Source organism: Ceratina calcarata, unplaced genomic scaffold (genome assembly GCF_001652005.2).
Source record: "Ceratina calcarata isolate Rehan_Ccalc_2016 unplaced genomic scaffold, ASM165200v1 scaffold72.2, whole genome shotgun sequence".
NCBI lineage: Eukaryota > Metazoa > Arthropoda > Insecta > Hymenoptera > Apidae > Ceratina > Ceratina calcarata.
The window spans coordinates 49,732-65,608 of NW_017178472.1; the positions used below are offsets into that span (position 1 = coordinate 49,732).

Consider the following 15,877-nt stretch of genomic DNA (forward strand, 5'->3'; position numbering starts at 1 on the left):
CAGGTAACTTTTAAAATTAGATTAATGTACACTTAATTTTTACAATTAATTTTTTAATGTATTCATGTAAAACAAAATTATTTACAGTCGTCTAATAAATTTGTTGTATTTAGGTACCCCTGGTGTAGGAAAAAGTTTAATGTCTCGTCTTTTATCTGAGAAGACTGGTTTAACCTGGATTGATGTTAGCAAATTTGCGATTGAGAAGGAGTGTTTGGAAGAATACGATGAAGTATATCAATGTCCCGTCTTAGATGAAGATAAGGTGATTAATAAAGTAAGAAGAAACTGGTTTCTGTTAAATTTTTATTTTAATATATCTTTTTAATTACAGTTATTAGATCAGTTGGAAGGCCTAATGTGTGAAGGTGGAAAAATTATAGATTATCATGGAGCTGATTTCTTTCCTGAGAGATGGTTTGACATTGTTTTTGTACTAAGAACAGACAATACTATCTTGTATGATCGTTTAAGGGACAGGGGTTACATAGGAAAAAAGTTAGAGGATAATATAGATTGTGAAATATTTCAAACAATTCTTGAAGAGGCAAAGTCCGCCTACAGAGAAGAAATAGTTCATGAATTAACAAGTAATGATCTAAATCAAGTCAACGAAAATGTAAATAGAATATGTCAGTGGATTGAACAATGGAAAATAGATAATCAAGAAGACTAGCTTAATTTTATCAATCTGTTATTTTTTACTTTTCTACATGTGCATGTTTTGTTTTGCATATACATATACACTGTTTTCAAAGAAAGATATTTAAGGAAAATGGAGTCTGGATGTGACAATGTACTATATGCTTTATTTACTAAGGAAGATAACATCTCAGAGATCTCTTTCTCCTTCTGTAAAAATAAACAGTACATGTTTTAATAGATATACCAATAACTTTTTATTACAAACAACTCATACATACCTCAGATTTGGTACTGAATTTATCAGGATGCAATAACTTTTGTAGTTCTATGTACTTTTTCTGAATGTCTGCTACTGTAACGTCATAACTTTTCGGAATACCTATTATATCGAAATAAGTTATATTTTCTGGCGGTTCTTGTAAAACTTTACACTTGGAACAAAATAAATCAGATTTGTACATAAAATTGCAGTTCCAACATTTCAAAGGGCTATCACTCGAATATCGTAAAGCATTTGCTAAAATTGACGGAAGGACATAATTTTTGTCTACATAATGTGAATATAGACTTTGTTGATGTTGTCTCATATAAGTTAAACACGAAATGTTTTTCGTAACATTGAACAGTATTTTCTTCGAATTCATACTTTTAGTACGAGGTTATTATAACCTTAAAAGTTTTAGAGTTGAGGGTAGGCAGCGATAGGCTTATAACTTTTAAGTCAAAGCAAAAGTTAATATAGTTAATTGTCGATCGTTCGTATGAATTATTAACTGTGTAATATGTTGATTTTATTCTTCTAATGTGTCTTAATATACTACGTATAACATCTCGAGTTATAAAATACAATTTGTGATCCTAGTGTTCGACACGAAAGTTGTGTTTTAAATATTATTGTGATCTAGACGAAATAAAAATATACAAAAATGCCTACTTATGAAATGCCATTATTATTGCGAGTGGCAAATAAGGTAATTAATATTAATCACAATAATATTTTATGTAGATTACGAAAAACTAGATTTAACCTATTTGTTATCTTAATATATGTCGATAGCGGAGAAAGATAGGTATTTTTGTTTATTACTTATTAATAAACTATATTTACAGGCTGAATACATGACTGTTTTGAAAAACGTGGCAAATTCAATCTTTTCAACAGGTGGATTTATTAGGAAAATTGAAAACTGGGGTGAGAAAGATCTCCCATGTAAAGCACATACCGATCATGGAAATTATACACGAGCTGGGTAGGTCTTCATTAATCTTTCTTGTATGTTCATTGCATCTTACTTAACATATTTCTATTTTCATTATTTTCAGTCATTTTATGTTTTCTTTTGATGTTCCACCAGCCAGTGTAAAATTAATTAAGGATGATTGTAAAAGGAATTTAGGGATTATCAAAGCATATGTATATAAACAAAATGAACTAAATAAGAATATGGAATGTACATTACATGATGAGCTATTACCTCCACCTTACAGGTAAATACCTTGAGCATTCCTATTTATTTAATTCCAACTTAACTAAACTATGTGTTGTTATTAGTTTTAGTAGTTAATAGTTTATTCATACAAAAGAAGTTATTTCATATATCTTTTCTATCTTATAGGCCCAGTGTTCAGAAGCTTTTAGAAACAGGCAGGAAATTTAACCGTAATAAATTTGAATCTAATTCGGGTCTTGATTATTATCCTTTCAAAAGATAAATGGACTATTTTAATTATTGTAAAATGTAGTATGTATGATTTACAAATAAAAAAATATGCAGTAATAAAATGTTGATTCATTTTATTATACGAAGGCTTTCAACTCTTAAAAATTATATAATAAGTAAATAAATAACTAGGAGAAATGTTCTTTTAAAATATATTCGAAAGAGTATTTGTTACGCATATAGCTTAAGATATAGTTGTTATTACGGTTCCTTAAGATACTTCAAAATTTGTATTTTACGGGTAATATCTTTCTAAGAAGGAGAGATTTATTGCCTTATTATCTATCTGTAGGTCGTTTATTAACTCATATTGTCAATACATTATGAAAAATCATTTTTATAATCATCAAAAAATATTTGTACAAAATACTTAAAATAATTATATTTCATTTGTCATTATACAATAATTATAATAGTTATCGTCTCACGTGCAACATGAATTTTTGTTAAAGTATAATTTGGTTACATTGTAACTCGTAAGAGGTTCCATAGTAACAGTAACAGAGTGAGCTCGCTATATCAGCAGCCCTGTTTTTATAATCTATCTGTAATATTTAACAAATGTGGTACCACCATGACTTACCAATTGTAACCAGTGGTATAATATACCTTTTGATCTTTAACATTTAGAAATAACTTGTTCTCTGATTATAGAATGGACTTTGAACCATTTGTGATACATTAACAATGTATAAATATACTATCGTGCGAAATAGACTTAATTTTCATGGATTGAGCATGAAAGTACATGTACAACTTTTGAGATTGCTCAATCTCGACTGCAGGAGAAAACGAATATAAAAATTTCACATTATAGTTCACTATCACCTAGTTTAAATGCATAGAAAGTCATTTAACACGCGTATTAACGTGTTTTGTGCACCATTCAGGTTAAATAACTAGGAGAAATGTTCTTTTAAAATATATTCGAAAGAGTATTTGTTACGCATATAGCTTAAGATATAGTTGTTATTACGGTTCCTTAAGATACTTCAAAATTTGTATTTTACGGGTAATATCTTTCTAAGAAGGAGAGATTTATTGCCTTATTATCTATCTGTAGGTCGTTTATTAACTCATATTGTCAATACATTATGAAAAATCATTTTTATAATCATCAAAAAATATTTGTACAAAATACTTAAAATAATTATATTTCATTTGTCATTATACAATAATTATAATAGTTATCGTCTCACGTGCAACATGAATTTTTGTTAAAGTATAATTTGGTTACATTGTAACTCGTAAGAGGTTCCATAGTAACAGTAACAGAGTGAGCTCGCTATATCAGCAGCCCTGTTTTTATAATCTATCTGTAATATTTAACAAATGTGGTACCACCATGACTTACCAATTGTAACCAGTGGTATAATATACCTTTTGATCTTTAACATTTAGAAATAACTTGTTCTCTGATTATAGAATGGACTTTGAACCATTTGTGATACATTAACAATGTATAAATATACTATCGTGCGAAATAGACTTAATTTTCATGGATTGAGCATGAAAGTACATGTACAACTTTTGAGATTGCTCAATCTCGACTGCAGGAGAAAACGAATATAAAAATTTCACATTATAGTTCACTATCACCTAGTTTAAATGCATAGAAAGTCATTTAACACGCGTATTAACGTGTTTTGTGCACCATTCAGGATTGTGAATAACTTGGACCACGATAAGAAACATTGTACAACGAAATTTTTTGTCCGTAAATGTCTAGTTTATCGTAAAAATAAAATAAGAAACGGGGATGAGAATGGGATTGAATGAGTTTACATATGTCTAGTGTTCCCGAAGTTGATGCCGCTCTGGTTAGCACCCTTGTTACTGCCGTATTGTAGACTAATCACACCCTGTCCGGCCCTCAATTGTTCTTCGGTGAAATTGCGCACATTTTTGTCTGCTTCTTTTGGTCCGATGCTTGGTTTGCCATAGTTACCCGCCTGAGAACCAAACTTCCGAATTAGAATAATAATGAAACCTTTCACAGTCGCAATCTCCACAGTAAGAATATTGTATACGGCATTTTTTATAAGATAAATTGAAATAATGGAGATATAACAATACATGTATAAACGATTGAAATTACCTTTCTACCGAGAGATTGCAAGCAAATTACGACCGAGTTGAGATTTTGTCTCTCCCAGAGGTCAACAGTTTGGAAGGTCTCTTGAGCTGGGACACCTAACTGTCTCGCGGCCTCGAGGAACGCGTTAATGTTCTCCATGCATTTGAATGCCAAGGTGGTTTTATTGATCTTCTTCACGGATCCCTCCTTGATATCGTTTACCAGTCTAGAAAGATGAAGCGATAATTAATCATCAGACAATTTGAGTAATGTTAATAGACATGCCATAGAAGGGGTAAGTACTTGCAAAGAAGGACTCCATCTTTCAGTATTTCGTAGAAATTATCCATGTCTCCGTTAGTGTTTATGTTCTCCCCAGTGATCGTCTTGATCCATTCCAAACATTCCTGCGCCAGCTCCTCGCTGTACTTGCTATTAATCTGTAACAGAAGTTTATTTATTTTTAGATGGCATGTTCCACGAAATGCAAGTTCGTTAAGGGACTAACATTCGGTCAAACGGAATATCGTTCTAAAAATTTCGTGGAAATCTTCTATTTTAAAAATTATTTTTTATTAGACGAGATTCTTGCCAATCTTTTGGACTCAAAGGGGCACGAGCCATTGGCGACAGCTCGCTATTAATTATGCGATGTGCCAGTGGTCCAAGTAACACATCCTGTAGGGTCTGCGACACGAACGTGTCCGGAGTCACTGACCTAACTTGTTTGAACACTTCGCTCGTTGTTTCTCGAGGTGCCTCGCAAATCTTTCCCGTGAATGCAAGCATCGTAGCAGAGAAAGTTCCTGCGTTACTTAAAACGATCGAAGCGTGCTTCTAAATACGAATGTAAATGTTTTCATCTACCACAAAAAACAAAAGTAAATCCTTTTTAGAAGAAAATACAGAGAACTTACGGTTGTTCTGACTATAAATTAAAATAGTGACACGTGTCCGAAATTTTCAAAATACTTACTACCATATATTAATCTCGTATGGATAATTTGCACATATAACTTATTGCGGAAATTATATAGCTGGAATTTATGAAATTTCGCACATAATAAAAAAGTCAGTCGCATTGATTAAAATTCGATACAAAATAATTAAATGGTATTTATATTCAAATATTCATAAAATCAATTTACGATAGAATGAAATTTTTAGCTCCAAAATACGGTTACTCAGACTTTACGTACGTACATTCCTCTCTTTTTCTTACTCTAAAGCGCAAAATTTGTTTTTAATTTCACGCGATCGCTTTATAATCTTAGAAAGGTACTTATGAAAAAGAGCATTAATAATTTGAGGAAGTTCTTGCATTTTGAACTCTGTGAAGAGATCATGGAGAACGCGTAATGAATGCACAGTTATTCACGTAAAGGCTACCTAAAAAGGAGAGGTTCGTAAGCATGGACCGCCGAGTCGCGTTCATCCTGATGCAATATGCATATTCCGTTAGCCATACGGTGCCTTCTTGATCGTGATGTATTTCACATGTCATCGTAAAACATCTACTTTCGTGGTCGCACACGTGCAATTAAAGGACATCTAGTAGTCATAATAGAAAAATAAATACTCGCCACAAAATTCATTATTTCTAGTATTTGTCTAATAGAGTGAAACAATTATGTTAATTAAAAATTTTAAAAACATTAATTCATTCATGACACATTTTATATTAATTATATTTTTTTATGATTACTATTTTATATTATAAGAAAATTATGGAACAATCTTAAATCAGTAAAGTCTGTACTTTTGCAATAGCACATCAATTAGGAAGTCTATAAATAATGAGCAAGTCTGTTGTAAAGAAGTTTCACGTTGAAAGTATTCACTTTCACCGAACACGTCTTTCGGCTTGTTAAAATCGCGCTTCCTTTGAAACCAGCATACGCACGAGCAACGATACTATACATTGTGGGTATCAATAGCGCGAATAATTAGTGATTGTTAAATTTAAGGCGTCCAGGCTTTCACAGGAGAAAAGTTCGCTTCCTCGAGTTCGTTTCATTATTTGATCAGCTCCTTAACCACTTTGTTGTTACTTAGTTTTATCTAAGGTGAAACATGAAAAGAAAGTAAGCAATACTGTGTACAAGCAAACGTTTTTTCATGTTTGAGCCTACCTTTTTCAGTACAAAGACATCATATACTATAGGTAATCGCTCTCGTATCTTCGTTCACTTGTTTTCAAACAAAACTGTTATCGCATATTCGATTGTTGTAAAGGTTTGAACATGCTGTTTAAGAAGCTAATAATATTTGACAAATAGGAACAAGCCTGTTATTACATTATCGGTACAAAATATATTTTATGTTTGAGTTTTATTCGTACTCCTATTCTTTGAATTCCTCGATATAGTGATATGAATTTCACTTACAACTTTTAACTTTCTGCTGTGTGTTTGAAAAATGATAAGATATAAAGCAATGTGTTCCTTTCGGATCGTTACATTGCACCCAAATGACGATATACATACATATAATATAGAAATCGTCCAAGCAGCGCTTGTTATCTATGCGATATGAACCAACGATGTCAGTCACGATGTGGATTCTATATTTAGGTATTAGGTAAGCGAACTATAATTTCATTAACGAGGAAAGAGCAACTTACAACACGCGTTGAAAAATCATCAAAGTTTAGGGTGGCCGAGTGGAACGAAGCATTACATCGTTCCATGCAATGCTTTATGACTTCATGAAGTCATCTTTCGGATTACTTAATATACTATATGACGGTTTGACGTCAAAGATTTCTTCAGATTTGCAAGTCCGCAGGAACATTTGCATACACGCGTGATCGTTCGCTTTACAAATTGCCTTGCATAGCTATTTCAACGCACCATCGTTAAGTCTTTCTTTTAAATATATTGCAACAAAATTAGCCTTTGATTTTATGAATAAATCAAAATTAGTGAAAGGCAAACATAGATGTTATAAATTAAAAAAGTAGAATTCATTTAATGATTATGCAGTGTTCTTACAAAACCGAATGCGTTAATTATGTTATGTTTCATTATTAATTTCTATTCCTACATATTTCTTAAATCTTGGAAGGCATTCGTTGATTCATAGTAAAGATATATGGCACATAAAACTTACTGAACTCTTCATTCCACCAGATGTTTTTACATTTACTCCTGTTGCTATGTGTAGAACGTGTATAAATTCCAGGAAGGTCGTGCTTATGCCTCCGAGGCAAAGCGAAAAGTTTTGGGATAGGGTGTGACTACCTAAGGTATATGTTCCGTTGCATACTACGCGATCTTGAATACCTGGATCCGGATTCTAAAGTTCGAAGGGTGTGGTGGAGTCTATTGTGTTCAAAATGATGCGGGTCGAATCTGCGTTTGTATTACTTCTCCTGCTGTTTCCAACGAGTGATACTCCCGGAAACTAGCTTCGTCTTCTTATTAATTAAATGAATTTTGCTTTGGAGCAGATAGTAAAGAACTTCTAAGACATGTTGCGATAAACAACATTATACATTGCACCGTGTCATAATGAATTAAATTTTTTTAACAAAATAAGAACGTCAGATTATATAGATAATTTTACTTGATCATTGCACTCTGTATGATTAGATACACGTGGATGATATTTTTAACTTTTTTCCAAATAGTATATCGATTAAATATGAGAAAAAGATACCGTATAGCGAAATCAAATGACTAGACCAATTGGTCTAATACGAGCAATAAAATTATATTGTTATCTAAACTCGTATTTGTGATTTTATTTTTGAGTACCTAATTCATATTTTTATGTTATCATTGAAATCTATTTATTACTCTTACGAATGACAGTAATGTCATGTTTTTGATCGTTATTGACTTGATCTGAACATACTAATTAATTATTAATTTCGACGTTCCTTTACCATTAATACAAAACGAGACTGCATTAGTTATATGAATTATTTCGCATAGAGCTCATGGAGGGAGCAATAGAACCGCGTCATTTGATGGAGCAAATGTTCGCAATTAAAGGATCGCCTCGTGGCACTTACGACAACGACGCTTTTAATGGCGTAACGTTCACGGTCATGAAAATTGGGTCAGGGGCCTGTGGCCATGTGGCCATCTCAATGACTCGATGCTGCGTTCGACGGATTGTAGAAATTGCTCTTATCCAGCGAAATCATTTTCTTGGTTACTCCGAGATCAGCTAGATCAATTTATTGGCCACAGAATTAAGTGTTAACTAATTTAACGCTATTTTTCTTTCCATGGTTAATTGCGTGAATCAGAACAGTCATTCCATTCAAATAAATCTGCGATTTTGATCTTGATATCTTTGAACAGGTCACAGATGTTCCTGAAATTTTTAACAATTAAAAGTTCACTGTTGTGAGACTTGGTATTTCTTAGCGGCCTATACTGTCGTCGTATTTTTTATCTTTTTTTAATAGAAAGAAAGCTATTGATAAGACAAGGATAGAACGACTAAGACGCAATCATTAGTAAATCAAGAAAAATGTACAACCAGTCATGTAATTATCGATTTAACGATAAGAATGGTCGGCGACTTTTTAGAAACTGTTATCAACTGTTATCGAGCGCTATACAAAGATTAAATTGATATCATATGAATTGACCTCACTGGGAACCACAGTAAATGTTAATGCACTTATTATTCTCAATTTCGAATATAATAATGTGTTTTGCAATGGCACTAGAGGTACCAATTCGGAATTCCATTTCGCGAATTGAAAGGGGAAAAAAGGGGGAGGGAATCACGTCGATTACATCGATTCACCTTGATCGCGAGCGCAAGGAGAACCGCATTTAAAAGAAGGTTTCTCGTTCGACCAGTTTCCATATCGGTACAGAGACTTGCATTGCTGTCGGAAGATTTGCTCCCGAAATGATCGTCGCGCTTAACGATTTCCCTTAAAAGGGAGATAATCTTTAAGGAAGATCGAATTGATCATAGATCGACTTAATACGGGAGGCCCACTTTCGTAGCATTGCGTAACATTATTTTGACTCACAATCGATTGTGATTCATCACCTGCGGTTGTTAACTCGCTAACATATTTTGTTCTTCTTGTCATACTTGAGTGTTCTATCCTTAGTTTATAAAATAATATCTAAAATCTTCATTGTCTTGTAATTAAGAAAAATTTATAAATAAACTGACCAAATAAAATCTAAATTATTATCTATATAAAGATGTATACATTTTAATGGGGCATTTAAAAAATAATCTTTATACGTTGAATCTACAGTAGTTCGAGCTCAATGAATAAAAAATGGAATTTAGATTCAGAAAAATCGTTGACCCAGTTCGTAAGACCTCGCGATTGCATAATTCACGAATACGGTTTCATACATTTTCAAAGGTGATCCTCCTCGAAGGTTACCGGCACGCTGTACGCCGTAAAAGGTGTTCTAAACGAGATGAAGCCCGAAGAGGTAAAGGCAAGGAATTGATTTGTATCGACATGACAAATCCTATCCTTTCTGAATCGAATGGACTCGCTCGTGAACATATACATCATACGGTTATACAATCGTCAAGGAAAATTTAATTCATCTTGTCATTTATGTTCACAGTTTAAACTAAGCGTCTTACGATTAGGTTACGAGCTTCTCTATTGATTTGTATTACCTATTTTATTGAACAGTGTGTTCTTGTCATATGATATTATAATCTTGAGAATTTCAAGTTGCTTGCTTGCTGAATAATTATATATTAATATAATAATTGTACAATAATTTTCATTTAATTTGTCAGTCTTTACATCCACGCATATTTTCAATTCCTGTCTTGTTAGTTTAATAACTTTGTGGCTCGTTAATATATGTGTATGATTTACATTAACGAGGACAAGAGATTTCGACTGATAGAAATTAGTAGTACTGATGGCGTAGAAGTTCACGGTTGTTTTTCGACCGTGAAATTCTCCCGTGGCACTCGTGGGAATTCGAGACTGTTAATTTGAAAGAATGCAAAATTGCACACAACGGAAGATGCCGTGTCGAGGTCTTCGCACAACTCAGTTACTTTTCTTTTAATTAATTCCTTGGTGATTCCGAACTCGTTCGAATAATTGCTTCGCGGCACGCAGAAAAGTAATCCGACATAAGTTCTACAGCGTTTAACGAGCCGAGCAATAAACCATTCATTTCTTGATGTAATCCTGCCTATTAATCTCTTATTCAATTTTCTCCCTCCGAGAGACTTTCCACTGACACGCGTAATTATAAAACGTGCTTAGTAATACGTCCCGATATTCGATTAAGTAATAATTTATCGACACGATCCGTAAATAATAATTACAAGTGATACTGACTTTGGCTTTTAATATATGTGTATGATTTACATTAACGAGGACAAGAGATTTCGACTGATAGAAATTAGTAGTACTGATGGCGTAGAAGTTCACGGTTGTTTTTCGACCGTGAAATTCTCCCGTGGCACTCGTGGGAATTCGAGACTGTTAATTTGAAAGAATGCAAAATTGCACACAACGGAAGATGCCGTGTCGAGGTCTTCGCACAACTCAGTTACTTTTCTTTTAATTAATTCCTTGGTGATTCCGAACTCGTTCGAATAATTGCTTCGCGGCACGCAGAAAAGTAATCCGACATAAGTTCTACAGCGTTTAACGAGCCGAGCAATAAACCATTCATTTCTTGATGTAATCCTGCCTATTAATCTCTTATTCAATTTTCTCCCTCCGAGAGACTTTCCACTGACACGCGTAATTATAAAACGTGCTTAGTAATACGTCCCGATATTCGATTAAGTAATAATTTATCGACACGATCCGTAAATAATAATTACAAGTGATACTGACTTTGGCTTTGGTTGACGGCAGCGTGACATAAGAAAGAAAGTATGCTCGGGTGTGACTCACAAATGAGAGAAAGTTCCTTCATGGTAGTCAAGTTTGTCAAGATACTTTGCTGCCAAGAACTTGAAGTTAGGTGATTATGATTCTTGATATAATTTCTTTTAAATGCTCTTTTTGTAAGACCATTACCAAATGGTGATCCAATCATAAAAACTTCAAGTGAAAACAATTGAGTCATATTTGATAAAACTTAGAGGTTTTAAGAGAAAACAACCGATAAGTATCTTCTCAGTCATAAGTCTGTGATACTACTGAACATTACATTGTTCAAATGTCATAGATTATATGTATCTTTTGTGTTTTATCTGTAATTCTCTAGTATTTATAAAGCCTTTTCTTAGTTCAAAGAATCAGAATCGATGAACAGGTATAGAAAAGTATTTAAGATAAACAAATGCCGAGCAGGATGCAGAGGTTGGACATGTTTTACTGACTTGTATCTCAGTTTCGCTGGACAGAATTTGTATGCGTCCTTCACCCCTATTGCTACGCTTGGCCTCGCGTGTCAACTAATGATTTGTGTACAAAACGTTGCTAACGTCTTGCTAGGTATGTATTTGGTGATTACAGACTATGAGAGGAAGAATGGACCTTTATAATTTTATTCAGAGTATAGTTTTCGAATATAAATTTAAACAGTATAAAATGTCTAATGATTAAACGATTTCAAAATATTTTTAATATCTTTTTTACCACTATAATTGTGAATTTCAAAGTTACAAAGAAATACGGTTAAAATTCTTCTCATTATTCGATATACTGATTCACTTGCAATTCTTCATCAACTGTGGGAGCAATTACGCGCCAAGTTTCGAAGAACGGAAGAGGGAAAGCCGATGGACGTGGGAATTCCTCGGAACACGAGTTGCAGGAATCTGAATCGTTAATACGGCATGGATGATTAGGGAGTCTAGTAAAACGAAAATAGTAAGGAACGAACGGCGCGTTCGCCGAGTCTTGCCTTCAGCTATTCGTTCCTAAAACGGAAACCACTTTATAGTATTTCCGGTGGCTAATACAGATATCCTCTCGCCACGGGGATGAAGCATGCCTATTTTTAGATACCGTACGCATAATGCCGTACATTCGTGGCGGGTTCATTCACGGAAACACGTGGCTATAATTTTGTTATCGCTGTTTTGTAACGAAACATCGTTCCCGCATGGTACGCCGTACGAGGAATTGAAACAACAATTTTTAAAAATAGTGCACCATATCGTGAGGGGGAGAAACATGTTTCAATTAGAACGTAATTGATGTGATACGCGTGTTGAAAGCAGCTTGTGTTTTTACAAATACAATGAACAGTAGTACGAAAACATTCTACGTTTACTTGTTAATATTCTTAGGTAAGTGTAGAGGAATTTACTACACAAGTCGTTAAAAAATAAACACGTTTTGATTAATGTATGAAATTGTGTATTTAATCAATAACTAGAAAATAACTGATAAATAGAATCAATCGGATATTCCATTCAAATTAAAAAAGTTTAAGCTATAATTGTGATAACGAAGTAAATACTTGTCGATAACAGAACATAACATGTCTCGAAGGCTAGGCTGACTTGACAAATTTTCAGCTTGGACTACATGTATATTCTAACTGAGTGGAAGAATGATTTTATCTTTTAGTTGCTATACGTGCTACTTAAGCTTGGAAGTGGTGCATGAATAATTAAGGCTATACAAATAGATAAATATAGACTAATCATATTTTTATAAAATAATTAGTCTAGTATCAGAACTCGTTTGGAAGTTAATAATTATGTAACACTGGCAATGTACACAACTTATTTTTAAGTAGTATTACGTTATGTATATGAATGTGGAATAACTCCGTAATGAGATCATCGTACCGACTGACCCAATAATGAAAATTAATTGGTTTCTTCAAGAGAACTCTAAGATAATGATAACAATATTATCTATGACCTTCAGCCTGAAATTAAGATCCCAATTATGATATATTCCTTTAATTAGTTATGAAGTACTGGAATAATATATGAAAATGTGTTAAGTTATTTTTTCCTCAAACCATGTCGAATTTCGTTCACATATGCAATCGTTGAGCGCGCGGTATTGAATCAGCGAAAAGAAATGAAGCAGTGAACGAAACCCGATGCATTCCAATGGTGATAAGCGTATCTTCGTAATGAATGTTTCTCCACAAGGTAATGAGCGTCCTTCGGACTAGTTACTCGCTATTGTCTCGTGGGTATGGAAAAAAGAACGAGCACGAAAACCATGGTACAACAGCTCCCTTGTGTTTTGTACTTCGTCCTATTTTTTCTCTGTGTTCAATTGAGAACGACGAATACTCGAGGCCTTTCTTTTTATATATGTTTCTCCTTAATGACAACATTCTTTGAGTTGTTCGAAGTTATTTTCCATTGCAGAAGAGTGACTCGAATACGACAGCTCTGGAACGATCTAGGTTGCCTTATTATGAGTGTAACCGTCTCTGATTTAAAGATATACATGTAATAAATATATAATTTTTGTTTTATTTTTAAGAGAAATAATTTAGCTAGGACATATTTTTGACGAATTTATTTTCAAAAGTAAGAACTTCGTACAGGAAAACATTATTTGTACTATAAGATTTAAATATTTCTATGAAAAATTCTTAAAATGAATGAATGAATTCGTCTCATGAATGAGTTATTGTTCAGTTTCATGGAAGAGTAACGTACGAATGGATGATGAGTTCCCCGACGTGTCACGTGACAAGCTGGAAATATTAGGAAGGTAAAAGGCTGAGTCGTGAGGCGAGAGAAGAAGTGTACCATGGCCGGCCAGTTTTCGAGCGAGGGACGCTCCCTTCTTTGGCAACTGGGTCTCGTTTTAATTCCCTCGGACGAAAGAAAGGTACGGCTTGCAGCTGCTGCTTGGAACGAACGAAAACGCGAGTCCCTCGAGTTCCGAGTTCCAAGACGAGCCTTGATAGAAACGCACTTTCAGGTGTACCGTAAGGGACACACTTCGACCGCGTCGGAACGATGATAATCCGCTCGTAAATCCTCTGCTCGAGCTCGATTTATCTACGCTTTACGTGACACTTCGCGATTTCCAGTTCAAAGTTGCTGATGCATGCTCTTTCAAAAGTAAGTGTTACGAGATTATTTTTTACTACGAATCATGAAAACTTTCTTGTTAATGGCTACACGTTTGAAGAATATTGAATAAAAAAGATTTAGTTTTTAGTGAGCAAGAAGTACATAAAAGAATGATCGTACGTTTTCGAACAGGTTATTAGAAATGTTCAATATTTCCAAATGACTTACATTACAGTGTGAGCATTTATTCGATTTTTAAAAGAATATGATAATTAAAGAGAAATGTAATTCATTTTTAAAACTGATGTAGATTATGTCTTTGAATACGTTCCTGTATTCAAAGGCATCCACTTATGTATGTACATATTTACGGGCTCTACATTTTAATTACTTATGGAATTGCTCTCCGATAAGCGTCACGGAATATCTCTAACATGAGCAATATAATCTGCAGACGCAGTCAACTGACACGTAGGTACATACACGTACAGAAAGCTTCACGATAAACATGTGAAATTTCTCACAATTAATACTTCGACTTAATGAAGCGTCATAATATTTACCGAGTGTAAATTCTGGTTTTAATCCAGTGAACGAAGAAAACTGAACTAATAGATAATGGTTTATACGTACGATACATGTGAAAAATGCATATCGCACCAAATAAAATATTTCAATGAAATACCTATAAAATTCCAATAATCAATAATAGGAAGCGGTTACATGCTTATTTGATGGAATCATAATTCATCTGCATATCACTTAAAATACAGGTACAACGAACTCGGCGTATTACGCTTGCGCTACCACCCTTACTAGGTCGAGTTCCCCGAGGGATGGTCTCGCACTGGGTCACGAGGCACTAAACGAAAAATAAAAGAGAAAAAATAGCTTCATCTCTCACCTTCCTCTGCGCTTCCGCCGCGAATCCAGACTTGGTAGCCCTGTTGTTCGCCATTTCGTTCACCTTCCACTTGTTTCACCCAAAAGTATGAAACGCACAAACGTAGAAGAAAACAAACGGGAAATCGAGATCGTTTAAAATCAAATTAGCCGTGTAACGACATTCACCGTTCGACGGTTGCGGCTCGACTGATGCGCTACGGTACCGGGTGCCGATCGCCGAGAAGAGTCCTTCTTCCGACGCTCGCTGAACGCCACAGGATTGGACGAGTGTGTATTGAGTTTTCGTTTGACGCCGCGACACGTGACCTCCGTTCTCCAGTCTGGCACGGGGATGATGACGTCAGGCACTGTCTCTGACGAATTCCTGGAGCCGATGTCGTGCGTGCCGAAAAATTTCCTGACGACCTCGTTCAGGTATAGTGGAACTTTACCTATCTAAATAACATTTCAGTGGGTGTCCGGCTAATTGAGCACCGTTATATGTAATTCATTTCTTTGGACATGAACTCATACTAAATAAATGGGCACCAAGTTTCTACTATGCACGTATAGGAACTGTTTGTCTTCCAACATATTTATGAGCTTGAAGAGTTTTAAAGAA

General features: G+C 34.3%; 4 protein-coding genes across 5 annotated transcripts; 2 read left to right on the forward strand and 2 right to left on the reverse strand.

Annotated features, from left to right (window-relative positions):
• Positions 1-79: 79 nt before the first annotated feature.
• On the forward strand, positions 80-690 carry Ak6 (adenylate kinase isoenzyme 6; the record flags this gene model as incomplete). The annotated part of the gene is made up of 2 exons (XM_026818012.1): positions 80-265; positions 335-690. Coding segments are annotated over 2 exons (528 nt in total), but the record flags the coding sequence as incomplete, so codon positions are not given.
• A 4-nt stretch (positions 691-694) lies between these two features.
• On the reverse strand, positions 695-1,545 carry Hsc20 (iron-sulfur cluster co-chaperone protein HscB-like protein, mitochondrial). Its single transcript, XM_018033441.2, has 3 exons — positions 924-1,545; positions 746-852; positions 695-704 (listed from the first exon to the last, which is right to left on the reverse strand). The coding sequence occupies exons 1-3, from the start codon at positions 1,287-1,289 to the stop codon at positions 695-697; spliced, it is 483 nt and encodes a 160-aa protein (XP_017888930.1). The 5' UTR covers positions 1,290-1,545.
• Positions 1,317-2,423, forward strand: mRpS6 (mitochondrial ribosomal protein S6). 2 transcript variants are annotated; one of them, XM_018033471.2, is made up of 4 exons: positions 1,317-1,616; positions 1,756-1,895; positions 1,969-2,133; positions 2,262-2,423. In XM_018033471.2, the coding sequence occupies exons 1-4, from the start codon at positions 1,572-1,574 to the stop codon at positions 2,356-2,358; spliced, it is 447 nt and encodes a 148-aa protein (XP_017888960.1). In that variant the 5' UTR covers positions 1,317-1,571; the 3' UTR covers positions 2,359-2,423. The 2 variants fall into 2 exon arrangements, with proteins under 2 accessions (XP_017888960.1, XP_026673801.1); XM_026818000.1 differs by having other exon boundaries at positions 1,525-1,616; positions 1,808-1,895; positions 2,001-2,133.
• A 997-nt stretch (positions 2,424-3,420) lies between these two features.
• On the reverse strand, positions 3,421-15,504 carry Chd64 (transgelin calponin-3). Its single transcript, XM_018033462.2, has 4 exons — positions 15,275-15,504; positions 4,747-4,883; positions 4,465-4,669; positions 3,421-4,318 (listed from the first exon to the last, which is right to left on the reverse strand). The coding sequence occupies exons 1-4, from the start codon at positions 15,326-15,328 to the stop codon at positions 4,148-4,150; spliced, it is 567 nt and encodes a 188-aa protein (XP_017888951.1). The 5' UTR covers positions 15,329-15,504; the 3' UTR covers positions 3,421-4,147.
• Positions 15,505-15,877: the final 373 nt, after the last annotated feature.